General features: G+C 51.0%; 2 protein-coding genes across 2 annotated transcripts in view; one reads left to right on the forward strand and one right to left on the reverse strand.

Moving 5' to 3' along the window:
• Positions 1-13,518, reverse strand: part of CCDC120 (coiled-coil domain containing 120) — a 104,540-nt gene that overhangs the window by 88,222 nt on the left and 2,800 nt on the right. The window lies entirely within an intron of this gene.
• TFE3 (transcription factor binding to IGHM enhancer 3) overlaps positions 12,561-13,518 on the forward strand; it is a 33,367-nt gene continuing 32,409 nt past the window's right edge. Inside the window, exon 1 of the mRNA XM_063936082.1 lies at positions 12,561-12,944. Coding sequence (XP_063792152.1) covers positions 12,838-12,944 — 107 coding nt within the window. The 5' untranslated portion in view covers positions 12,561-12,837. The remainder of the gene's footprint in view (positions 12,945-13,518) is intronic.

Consider the following 13,518-nt stretch of genomic DNA (forward strand, 5'->3'; position numbering starts at 1 on the left):
GACACTGGGGAAACATCTACAGGGGCACATCTACCGAGGGCACATCTACTGGGGCAAATCTACAGGGGACAAATCTACTGGGGGCACAACTCCAGGGGGGGCACATCTACAGGGGGCCAATATACATGGGGCAAATCTACAGGTGGCCCATCTACTGTGGGCAAATCTACAGGGGGCACATATACTGGGGGCACAACTACTGGGGGCATATCTACTGGGGGCACAACTACTGGGGGCACACCTGGTGGTGTAATGTGACTGAAGGACACTACTGTGTGGTATAATGTGACTGGCGGACACTGCTGTGCGGTGTAATGTGAATTGGTACTATTCTGCGGCCATGCCCCTATTTTGCCGCCCCTATTTTGCCTGTTGGGGGGGGGGGGGGGGGGGCAGCTCAGCCCAACCGCCTCAGGGCATCACACAAGAGAGAAGTAGCAGTGCAAATGTTAATAAGTGTTGTATTAATAGGAGGCATAGGTGCCATTGGCCCATTAGTGTTACATAGGTGGGAGGTAGCAACAGAAGTTTTAAGAAAAGTGTTACATTAATTAAGACAGTTTAAATACTCAAGTGTTACATAAGCAATAATTATGCCCCAAAGTAGCCCAGCCACACCAACCCGGTGGGCCCTAGGTCCCAAATACTTTCCTAGGGTTAGGCGTTAGAGGGAGGGTTAGGAGTAGGGATTGGTGTTAACAGAGTCATACTTAATGGAATGCTGGAGTATCAGAGGTCTGATCCGGAAGTGATGGTCACATGACTGCGGACTATCGGATAATTTGGTTCAACCCTTTCCTACGGATCCAGGAAGCACAGCATTTTCCTGTGATGGGGTGGGGTCTAATGATGCCTGGCCCCGCCCCCTGAAGTGGCTAGTAGCGTCTCCTCTCCAGGCTTCTCCTGGAGAGGAGCCACTAAAAGTAGGTAAGCATGCTATGTGGGTGTGGACAGTTCTCTGTGGGTGTGGCCAGTGCTGTGTCGGTGGGGCAACTGCTGTAATCATGTGCAGTGCAACCAATACACTATCAGCCCCAAATGTCTCCCTAGATACGTAAAAGTATAATAAAATTGCATCATTTTCTGTGGAAAATAGTTAATACTTATGATTTATGGCTAAACGTGTGGCAGCTGTCATGGTGATAGGCTTATTTTTATGTGGTGCCCCGGGGCTGTAGCCCCATCCGCCCCACCCCACCTGCCATGACGGGTCCTCGAAGGCACACCCATAGGGAAATTTCCGGTGGGCCTCACTTCCTTCACACGCAGTCCGACATTGCACACCCTTGACTTCAGGTTTTCTCAGACTCATCTCCTTTCTTACCCACCTGAAATCAATATTTATTTTTCTATTTTGCTTCTTAGAAGTCAGTCTCCTGATGCACCAAAATGACGGTATTAGCAAAACTGAATAGTACAATATGGATTTTGTCATCTGAGCAAATATCTCATCACATGGCTGTCTCGCGTTTAATTGCACACTGACTTTTAGCAATAGAAGATCAGAGAAACAGTTTCCCCAAACTGGTTCTCTCAACATTGTTATTAGAAAACATCTTTTTACCAGGGGGCAAGCTCTGGAAAACAAAATAGATATCGTTTTTTTGTAGATTGATAAAATGGGCCATTCATTATGTAAATGTTAGAGATACCGGTGATTTCTCCAGCATGAGTACATTAATAATAGCCCCTGTAGATGTATGCTGTATGTGGATGGTGGAAATTGCATCATTGTCATCCCCTTGTTATACAGAAGTGTTTGTTATACAGGAAGTGTCTCTGCAGCCATTGCTAAGCATGGCTGCAGCTAGTAAAGACATACTTCTGCAGCTCTCCAGAGTCCTGTGATGATTTGCACACAGACCACTATATATCCGAAGGTACAAGGTCCCCAACTCATATAGTAGATCCGCTGGTTTTCGACAACACCATTTCGGATGCATGGCTCAAGGTCAAGAAGGAATGGCACATATACTCAGCGTCATGTGCATGAAGAGCCCACTGGGGGTTGCAGTGATAGGGGCCCATACTTAGTGGTGTGGCCAGCCTCCACAGAGGGTTTGTTAACCATTAGAGTGTTCATGGTCTGTGCCCCTTTATAAATATGCAGTACATACTGTATACAGTAGCGTCTCTTGCTACGGGCACACAGGATTTTTGCCCGGGGCGCCACCTTCCGGAGGGCGCCGCTGCCGTAGCAAGATCCGCTACCGGTGGTGCCCCCGGTGCTGTGCTGTCACAGCTGTGCAGTGCGCGATGCACCGCACGGCATTGTGGGAGCGGCACATAGACACTAGGGGTCATAACTGACCTCTAGTATCTATGCTGTGCTATGGGAGAGACATCATGACGTCTCTCCCATAGATCAGAGGAGCGGCGCCGGCGGCCGGAGATGGAGGTAAGCAGCGGTCGGGAATCAGGAGCGGGGATGGTGAGTATTAATTAATTATTATTATTATAAATTTTTTGTAAGCGGCACAAAAGGGGGCACAACTCTACAGGGGGCACAAACGGGGGCACAACTCTACAGGGGGCATACCTGAGCACGCCCCTTTATGAAGCCATGCCCCTATTTTCGGCCGGGGCGCCACAAGGGCTAGAGCCGGCCCTGACTGTATAGTAAATACTGATAGTGCATGCATGAAAATGTACCAATTTAATAACAACAATGCACTGTAGTGAATACACCACAGTCCTGTGCAGTATAATGTAACAGATGTAAAGTGCCCAGTCTGGAACCTGATCCCTAGAGGAAGGTTGAGCCCTCGGTTGGTAGGGCCCACAGGGGATTATTCCTGTACCCCTGTGGGCCAGTCCTATACTGTATCTACTGCTGTGCCGGGCTCTGAGACAAATAAAAAGAGGAACAGGCATATACCTGCTCAGCCAAGCTGGGGCGGAGGATGCTGACAAAGCAGACACAGGAGGGAAATCAGGAGGGTCCAGAAAATCTGGAGGGGGTAAGAACATCTTGTGATAGTGGATTCATAGGGGGTAATTCAGACCTGATCGCTGGGCAGCGATTTTTGCAGCGCTGCGATCGGATAGTTGCCGCCTACAGGGGGAGTGTATTTTCACTGTGCAAGTGTGCGATCGCATGTGTAGCAGAGCTGCACAAACTATTTTTGTGCAGTTTTTGCGCAGCCCAAGACTTACTCAGCCGCTGCGATCACTTCAGCCTGTCCGGGACCAGATTTGACGTCAGATACCCTCCCTGCAAACGCATGGACACGCCTGCGTTTTTCCAAACACTCCCTGAAAACGGTCAGTTGCCACCGACAAACGCCCTCTTCCTGTCAATCTCCTTGCGAACGCCGTGCGAATGGATCCTTCACTCAAACCCATCGCTGACCGGCGATCCACTTTGCAGCCTTCCGTCGCGCATGTGCATTGCGGTGCATACGCATGCGCAGCTCGGATCTGATCGCCCGCTGTGCGAAAACGCAGCCTAGCGATCAGCTTTGAATTACCCCCATAGACCAGTTGGTTTGAGATAGATTATCTGACGAGACTGGTATGTGCCACAGTCATCAACATAATAAAAAGACACTTTTCTGCACATAACATACCACGGAAGTTACTTACTTACTACCATGCAGTTCATGAGTTTTAAGTTCCAAGCTTTCACCAGACTTTTACCAATGGATGAGACATCGAACATGTCACAGTTGTCCTAGTTGTCCACAGTTCTACAAACTAGCAGAAAGGTCAGTACACTGGGCTTCATTCAGATCCCGATGGATGTGCGACTTATGCCACAAAGTACCGATGTTTGGAACATTGCACATGCGCCAGACCCGCACATATGCAGTACAGGTCTGTGAAGTCAGACGCAGATTGCCAGCAGACTTTCAGCTACCCGCCATGTTTTGGGCCGCCGCGGCTGTGTGTGATGTCACGCAGCTGCCGCGGCCCATCCTGCAAATGGTCCGGACATGCCTGCGTTGTCTGGACCGCGTCCCCCTAATGCTGTCGACACGGCCCCCAACGCCGCCGACACGCTCCGCGACCGCCTCTGCCTGTCAATTAGGCAGAAGCAATCGCACCAGTGAGATGCCTTCACATGCGCACACAGCACAGGGCTTCCGACGGCCAACGCCGCCGCTGCAGAGTTCCAGCCTGAATTAGGCCCCCAGTTAGCTACTGGTGATTTGTTGGTTATTCCTGTGCTGGCTTCAGCACTGCACGGATGCTACCTTGTGCTGACTCAGCTGACTCCAGTTTCTCCCAATCAAAGAGGGCTAAGGGCCTAATTCAGACCTGATCGCAGCAGCAAAACTGTTCTCTAATGGGCAAAACCATGTGCACGGGGTGCAGGGGAGGCAGATGTAACATGTGCAGAGAGAGTTAGATTTGGGTGGGGTGTGTGCAAACGGAAATCTAAATTGCAGTGTAAAAATAAAGCAGCCAGTATTTACCCTGCACAGAAACAATATAACCCACCCAAATCTAACTCTCTCTACACATGTTACATCTGCCCCCCCTGCAGTGCATATGGTTTTGCCCATTAGAAAACAATTTTGCTGCTGCGATCAGGTCTGAATTAGGCCCTTAGTTTCCACCTGACCAGAGGCACCAATGGCTGATCAGAGTACCCTATTTAAACCCCTCACTGCTCATGGCAAATACGGATTTCTGTTCCGAGGCAAAGCAGGAAGTACTAGCTGCAAGATGTATAAACATCTTATTTTCCTGAGCGGAGGTGTGAAAACTCCCCCCCAGCAATCCTGCTAAACTGCATAGCGCATCAACCTAGTGTCTCACTGCCCAGCCAGCTCAGTGGGGGAATGTGCAAGTTCTTGCTACTATCTCACCAGATCTCATGTGTCGTCAGCTACCGCAGCCAGAGCTGTCCGTGCTATGGTGAACGGACAACACCTTCAGCTGTCAAAATCAATAGCTGCAGGTGTCGGAACGGGAACCGTTTATATATACACTGCCCCCGCATATATTGGTGTGGTATCTTAAAGATAGCAGAGCCGATAATGCGCCCTTGTCATTTACCGGTCATCACTGCTGTCTTACATGGGGGGAGCACCGGTATCAGATCACATAACATGCCATCCAACCTGAAGGAGGTCCCTAATACATCTCCCCCCTTGTATATGACAAGTTCCTGTTTCCAGGATCAGCAGCGCCGCTTCCTGGTTCCTGTGTGGATTGCTGAATCCGCTGTCTGGTGCACGCTAAAACTTTGAGTTCATCAATTCCTGCTCTCTGCTCCAGTCTCTCCTATTCCTGTTTCTGCCTGCAATCCCGCGCAGTCCCCACACTGCTAATCATCTCCAGCTTGCAGAGACTGCGCAATTAACCAGTGCTGTTCTGTGCAGTTCCAGTCCGACAGTCATTCTCACAGCCAGTACCTGCGTGCTTTGGGCTTGATTACGATTTGTATGGTATTGCACAGCCAAAGGGAAGCGGCTTAGTAATACCATATCTCCCAACTTTGGTCCCACGGAAGGAGGGACATCTGCAGCCGGCCGACTGAAAGGGGTGTGGCCTCTGGAAAAGGGGCGTGGCTTTGTGGGAGGACCCGCGATCGCGAACCTCGCCCCTGTTTTCATCACTGAGGGGGCATGCCCAGCACTCTGTGAGCCGCTGGCATGCCCCCTCTCCTCCTGTCTCCACTGAATAGATGCTGTGCGCATGCGCACAGCGTCTACTCTCCGCAGCAGAGCAGCAGTGACAGGAGCCTCCCAATGCCCCCCCACCCCCACCGCGGGACACTGCGGCCCGTGGGTGGGACAGCGGGACAGTCCCCAAAAAAACAACAGGACTGTCCCACGAAAATCGGGACAGTTGAGAGGTATCCAATACCGCGCAACTAAAATGCAAATGCAGCAGGAGGAGTCTGTAGGGAAGTCGGCATCCGCAACGCTGTTAAAACACAGTGATCATGACTCAGCGGCCGGAGTCGGCATCCGCAGCGCTGTTAAAACACAGTGAACATGACTCAGTGGCCATTTTCACGGAGTTCTGCACATGCACAGTAGAGAAATCGCAGGGAAAAAGGCCGCCGCACCATTTTCGCGGAGATCTGCGCATGCGCAGTAGACTCTGAGCGCTCTAGTGCTCAGACTCTCAGCGCTACCGGCAGAGAGGAGGGGGCCCGAACGGAGGAGGCTGAACACGGGCCTCCTCCTCTCTTAAAGATGCCTGCATTGCAGGTATCGTAATTCTTACTCAGACTGGCCGTCAGAACTGGCCAGCTAGGTCCAAGAAGTCTGCATCCGACAATGCAGACCCTGGGCTCGGCACGCTTTATAGGTACACGTTCAGGATCCCAGCTGTCGGGATTACGACAGCCGTAATACCGACACTGGACTCCCGACAGCCGTCAGAAAACAGACGACGGAATCCCGAAAAGGATCGGGATCCCGACAACGGAATGCCGACAGTCAGGATCCCGAGGGTAAGTATTAACGGCTGCCTTAGGTTTAGGCTTGGGGGGGGGGTTAGGCACACTCCAGGGGGGTTAGGATTAGGCTGCGGACAGGGAGGGTTAGGGCGTAGGGGAGGGAGGTTACGGTACCTAGCGCACCCCTATCGACATTAACGCAATCGGGATGCCGGCGTCGGGATACTGACTGCATTTTTATTGATTTGCAGAGTGCACATAAATTACCTGTATGCATTACCACTCCTATCTAGGGTTGGCCATCGACCATCGATGGTTACAAATCATCGGTGGTTAAATGACAGTATCTGATAGTTTTGCCATAGACGGTGGGCAACCACCGATAGTTCTTCACCATCAAAGCCCTTGCCCCTCATCTGTGAAGCCCAACCCCCAGGTTCTGATTGACCCATGGGCCAGCGAGTGAAAGAGCATGAATGGCCATCAGTGGGTGAAACCATCAATGGTCACCCATTGCATAGTTTGCTACCATCAATGGTCACTTTCAGTTTCATCATCAATGGTAACCAAGGGGGTCATTCCAAATGGATCGCTCGCTAGCAGTTTTTAGCAGCCGTGCAAATGCATAGTCGCCGCCCACGGGGGAGTGTATTTTCGCTTTGCAGGAGTGCGAACACCTGTGCAGCAGAGCACCTGCAAAAACATTTTGTGCAGAACAAGACTAGCCCTGTAGTTACTTATCCTGTGCGATGATTTCTGCGACGAGTGACACGGTAATGACGTCAGATACCCGCCCGACCACACCTGCGTTTTTTCAAACACTCCCAGAAAACGGTCAGTTGCCACCCAGAAACGCCCTCTTCCTGTCAATCTCCTTGCGATCGGCTGTGCGACTGAAAGCGTCGCTAGAACCTGTGCAAAACCACAATGCTCTTTGCACCCGTACGTCGCGCGTGCGCATTGCGGTGCATACACAGATTAGCCGTTCTTTTCACTGATCGCTACGCAGCGAACAACGCATACTTGCCTACTCTCCCGGAATGGCCGGGAGGCTCCCGAAAATCGGGAGACCCTCCCGGCCCCCCGGAAGAGCAGGCAAGTCTCCCGATTTGCGGGGTCCCCCCTGCCCGTTCGCCCACTTAGTGTGTAAAGTGGGCGGTCCAGGCAGTCGATGACGCGATTGCTGAATCGCTTCATCATAGTCACGCCCCCTGCAGTGTAATACCGGTGATCACGGCATTACAGAGCGGGGGCGTGGCTTAAAGGTGTCACTGTGACCCCACCCTTGCTCCGCCCCCATCCCTCCCTTGCTCCGCCTACGGCCACCCCCTCCTTTACAGCACAGCCTCCCCTGCCCGCCCGCTGAGCCGACCTGGCTGCTCTCTCCCGCAGAGAGCAGCCAGAATATCGGTAAGTATGGAACAACGGCAGCTAGCAATCAACTCGGAATGACCCCCCGTAGACGGTAGGTACATCGATGGCCATCCCTACTCTTAACCTACACCTACAACCTATAACAATGGGGAGCGCCGGTCAGCAACGGGACGGTGCGATCGCAAGGAGATTGACAGGAAGAGAGCGTTTGTGGGTAGCAACTTACCGCTTTCAAGGAGTGTCCGGGAAAGCGCAGACGGGACCAGGCGTTTGGAGGCAGGATTCCTAAAGTCAGCTCCAGCCCGATCATCACAGCGGCTGAGCAAGTCCTGGGCTGAGAAGAGACTGCACAAATTAATGTTTGCGCAGCTCTGCAGCAAAAGCAAACGCACCCCTGCACACATCCAATACTCTCCCCCTGAAGGCGGCGACTACCTGATCGCAGGGATGCAAAAAACGCACCCTATCGATCAGGTCTGAATTACCCCCAATGTGTGAACACCTTCCATCACTAGCAGGGTGAAGGGTGCCTACTCTCACTAGTGTGCCCAGGTACTTCACCAGCAGAGCCCACCCCTGTACATCTGATTGCAAGGTCCTCTAGCAAGCGCCTGCTTCCATTGCAGGGCAGGATATCAGGTACTCTCAGCTTAGTGCTTCATCCAGACTTCCATTCCTGTTCAATACTGATACACTCAAGTCTAGCTCTTGTGATATTACTGAAAGAGGAAGAGCATCATAAGAAGACCAACTAACTTTGGAGGTCATTCCAAGTTCATCGCTCGCTAGCTATTTTTTGCAGCGCAGCGAGCAGATAGTCGCCACCTATAGGGGAGTGTATTTTCACTTTGCAATTGTGCAAATGCTTGTGCAGCCGAGCAGCACAAAAACAGTTTGTGCAGTTTCTGAGTAGCTCTGAACTTACTCAGCCGCTGCGATCACTTCAGCCTGTTCATGTCCGGAATTGACGTCAGACACCCGCCCTGCAAACGCTTGGACACGCCTGCGTTTTTCCAAACACTCCCAGAAAACGGTCAGTTGCCACCCACAAACGCCTTCTTCCTGTCAATCTCCTTGCGATCGGCTGTGCGAATGGATTCTTCGTTAAATCCATCACTCAGCAACAATACGCTTTGCACCCGTACGACGCGCCTGCGCATTGCGGTGCATACGCATGCGCAGTTCTGAGCTGATCGCAGCGCAGCGAAAAAAAACCTAGCCTGCGATCAGGTCGGAATGACCCCCATTGTTCACTATAGCCTCCACCAGTCTTGCCCAGTGGTCCCAGCACCTATTGGGGTGTTGGAGAAACCCATGCCCCTGCCCAGTAGTCAGACTACTCAGACACCGGCCACACCACTAGCCCCTTTCTTTGTCTAAAAGAATTTCCAGGCCTAATCCAAATTTCCAGGACTATGGAACTGAACCTCCCTTTTTTTTTCTCCAGTTTACGTTTGTTCTTTGTTACACACCGTCCCCACATCCCACACCTGTCACGCTGCCATACACCCACACACCTGCTTATTGTTCTTAATGTTTAAAAGGAAGTAGATATATGTTATATGCATACTTCCCCAGCTGTCCTGTTTTTTGCGGGACAGTCCCATGTTTTGGGGCACTGTCCCGCTGTCCCAACCGTGGACCACAGTGTCCCGCGGTGGGGGGCGGCAGTTGGGAGGCACCTGTCACTCGCTGCTCTGCCAGGGTGAATAGTGCATGAAATGAAACCCCTGGCAACGAGTATGAAACCCAGCACATGAAACCCCTGGCAACGAACATGACATCCAGCGCATGAAACCCCTGGCAACGATGATTTTAAAATAATTAGAAGCTTTACTGTAGGGCATAGTGTATCATGGGCATTGCGGTGTATTGCATTATATGGTGCAGGGGGCATTATATGGTGCAAGAGGCGTTACTGTGTGGGGCTTAATATGGTGGAATGTTTTTTTCCTGTGGTGGACGAGGTCTGGTGTTGCAGGGTCAAAAACTGGGGTGTAAAGTTGTATTTTCCTGTAAGGCCACACCCATTTAGTGAGACCACGGCCCTCGTCGGGAGCGCACGTGCCTTTGGTGTGCACGAAACATGTTTTGTATGTCGGGGGCGGGGGGTTTAATGTCTATTAGGGGTGGGGGGTGTTGCATCCTTTTAATGGGAGCCAAATGGTCTAGAAACAGCCCTGCATACAGGAAGTGTTTGTTATACAGGAAGTGCCTCAGCAGCCATTATTCAGCAAGCATGACTGCAGTCAGTAAAAGCACACTTCTGCAGCTCTCCAGAGTCCTGTGGTGATCTGTATACAGACCACTTTACATCAACCACCATCAACTTCATTCATTGCAATTAGTGATCATATTCACCTAGTGTCGGAAATGACTTTTAGGCAGTTTTCCGGCAGGATTGCATGCCGCTGATTTACCAACAGTCAAACCGCCAGAAAAATACAGAGAAGCCAGACGTTAGAACACAACTGGTCATCGGTTCACCATGAATGTTTTTAACATCAGAAGTATAGAAAACAGTATTTACTAAGCTGCAGCGTATGAAACTGGCAAAAAACCTGCCCAAATACATGACCTGTTCCTCAGGTGACTTTGTAGAAAGCATTGTTCTTGTGTAAATATTGGTGAAAAATAGCAATGTGAATAAAAAAAATAAAAAAACACACGTGCTTCCCCAATTGGACAGAGTGTGTATGTGTGTGTGTGGGGGGGGAGGTTGACTGCCCAAACTGAGCAGACCCATTGGGGGTCATTCCGAGTTGATCGCTAGCTGCTTTCGGACGCTGCGCAGCGATAAGGCAAAAAAACTGCACTTTTGCGCATGCGCGTCGTACTAGTACAACAAACGATGTAGTTTCACACAGGGTCTAGCGAAGCTTTTCAGTCGCACTGCTGGCCGCAGAGTGATTGACAGGAAGTGGGCGTTTCTGGGTGTCAACTGTCCGTTTTCAGGGAGTGTTCGAAAAAACGCAGGCGTGCCAGGAAAAACGCAGGCGTGGCTTGGCGAACGCAGGGCTACTGCTAGCGAGCGATCAACTCGGAATGACCCCCATTAATTCCTTTGGGAGGGACCGCAAGTGATTTCTGCATTTTTCACACTGTTTTAGCTACAGGAGGCAGCACAGATCATAGGGATCTCTGCAGAACTTGCAAACGGTGGCAGATTTGTGTCGGAGTAGGTGGTACTTAGAGGTCTATTTACTAAGCATCGGAGAGAGATAAAACGGAAAGAGATAAAGGGGGTCATTCCGAGTTGAACGTTCGCTAGCAGTTTTTAGCAGCCGTGCAAACGCTATGCCGCCTCCCACTGGGGAGTGTATTTTAGCTTAACAGAAGTGCGAATGAAAGGATCGCAGAGTGGCTACAAAAATAAATGGTGCAGTTTCAGACCTACTCAGCGCTTGCTATCACTTCAGACTGTTCAGTTCCGGATTTGACGTCACAAACACCTGCGTTCGCCCAGCCACGCCTGCGTTTTTCAGAACACTCCCTGAAAACGGTCAGTTCACACCCAGAAACGCCCTCTTCCTGTCAATCACTCTGCGGCAGACATTGCGAATGAAAATCCTCGCTAGATCTTGTGTAAAACTACATCGGCTGTTGTGAAAGTACGTCGCGCGTGCGCACTGCGCCGCATGCGCAGAAGTGCCGCTTTTTCACTTAATCTCTGCGCTGCGAACATTTTTATCTAGCGATCAACTCGGAATGACCCCCAAAGTACCATCCAACCAGATCCTGTCATTTTTCAAACCCAGCCTGTAACATAGCAGTTAGGAGCTGATTGGCTGGTACTTTATCTTTCTCCACTTTATCTCTCTGTAAGGCATAGTAAATAGACTCATGAGGGGTCTATTCATAAAGCAGTAAAAAGAGTGGAGAAGTGAACCTGTGGAGAAGTTGCCCATGGCAACCAATCAGCAGCTCCGTACAACTGTATAGTATGCAAATTATAAATTTTACTTCAATGCTGATTGGTTGCCATGGGCAACTTCTCCACTGGCTCACTTCTCCACACTTTTCACTGCTTCATGAATAGACCCCTAAGACACCGTTGGGCACCGATGGCGGTTTTCAAATGACATTCAAAACCAATGCTTAATAAATACTGTATTTTGAATTCCATCGGTTTTGAATTGACGGCAAAACTGCCGCCCTAAGGGGACTGTCCGTCCATTCTTCTAACATCTGTGTTTTGTATCGACAATGACGCCTGTGTCATCCCCACTCCTAAGACCGTCATTAAACATGTGCAGGAGCCTTCCTGGGTGTAGATCATTGGGTCGACAGTCATTAGGTCGACCAATATTGGTCGACAGTAACTAGGTCGACACCTGAAATAGGTCGACACTGTCATTAAGTCGACATGGAAAATTATTTATTTCTTTTTTTTTGGGTTGTCGTTTTCTTTGTAAAGTGACCGGCAACCCCAAACAGTCCAAAAATAATCAAAAATCTCTGTATTATATATAGTCAGGTACACACAGGTGTATTTATGCAACACTATGCTCCAGCGAATGTCATCTGTACACACCGTCCACCTGCAGGCAGCTAGGGGTTAACGGTTGACGTTGCCACCTGGGCCGACTTTGATTGGCTGTCCCATTGTCCCTATGTCAGCCCATGCCTGCTGTGGAATTTCCCTAGTCCATGAGTCATCCATTAACCCCTGCCATCCCACAGGCCACAGCCAGTCCATTGTAAGATCTGCATGACAGACATAGGCCATATCCAGGACTGCAAGGGTGAAAGTCTTTGTGCCTGCCCAGGGAGGAAGAGGGGGGGTGACGGAGGGGGAGGCAGCCACAGTGAGGAAGGAGGGGGGGGGGGCTTGTTTTGCTCTGTCCTAGTTATGAGAAGTACAGTATGAACAGATACAGGGAGAGTCAACAGACAGGGAGAAGAAGGCTGAGGCTGTGAGAGGGACAGAATAGGGGCAACAGGTAAAATCCAAAATATTTAAAGAGTGTTGTGGTGTCACCGCAAAAAGGAGGCGGCAACATATTTGGAAAAGCCCCCAGACTAAGTGGCAAGTGAATCAAGAGGGACCCTGAACCAGTGCAAGGTGGAGTGACAGACCCCCTACTCTCTGGAAGTCCCCAGCAATGTCTCATGATATAGGCTGTGAGACCCCTACAGTGTACAGCTCCCCTCAGCACACAGTCTATGTCCTGGTGGGCTCCTCCAGAGCTGACAGCATCCAGCTGCTCAGGTAACAAGCTCTACAATACTCAGTACTGCTGATGATGTGTGTGTGGTGTTCCCTACCCCAGCATTGCTGCTCCTGCTGCAGAGTGCGTAGGAGATGGCTGTAGGTGCTGGGGGGTGTTGTGTGTGAGTGAGGGTCAGGAGATGGCTGTAGGTGCTGGGGGGTGTTGTGTGTGAGTGAGGTGTAGGTATTGGGGGGATTGTGTGTGAGTGAGGGGCAGGAGATGGCTGTAGGTGCTGGGGGGTGTTGTGTGTGAGTGAGGGGCAGGAGATGGCTGTAGGTGCTGGGGGGTGTTGTGTGTGAGTGAGGTGTAGGTATTGGGGGGATTGTGTGTGAGTGAGGGGCAGGAGATGGCTGTAGGTGCTGGGGGGTGTTGTGTGTGAGTGAGGGGCAGGAGATGGCTGTAGGTGCTGGGGGGTGTTGTGTGTGAGTGAGGGGCAGGAGATGGCTGTAGGTGCTGGGGGGTGTTGTGTGTGAGTGAGGGGCAGGAGATGGCTGTAGGTGCTGGGGGGTGTTGTGTGTGAGTGAGGGGCAGGAGATGGCTGTAGGTGCTGGGGGGTGTTGTGTGTGAGTGAGG

Source organism: Pseudophryne corroboree, chromosome 8 (assembly GCF_028390025.1).
Source record: "Pseudophryne corroboree isolate aPseCor3 chromosome 8, aPseCor3.hap2, whole genome shotgun sequence".
In the NCBI taxonomy this organism is placed as follows: Eukaryota; Metazoa; Chordata; class Amphibia; order Anura; family Myobatrachidae; genus Pseudophryne; species Pseudophryne corroboree.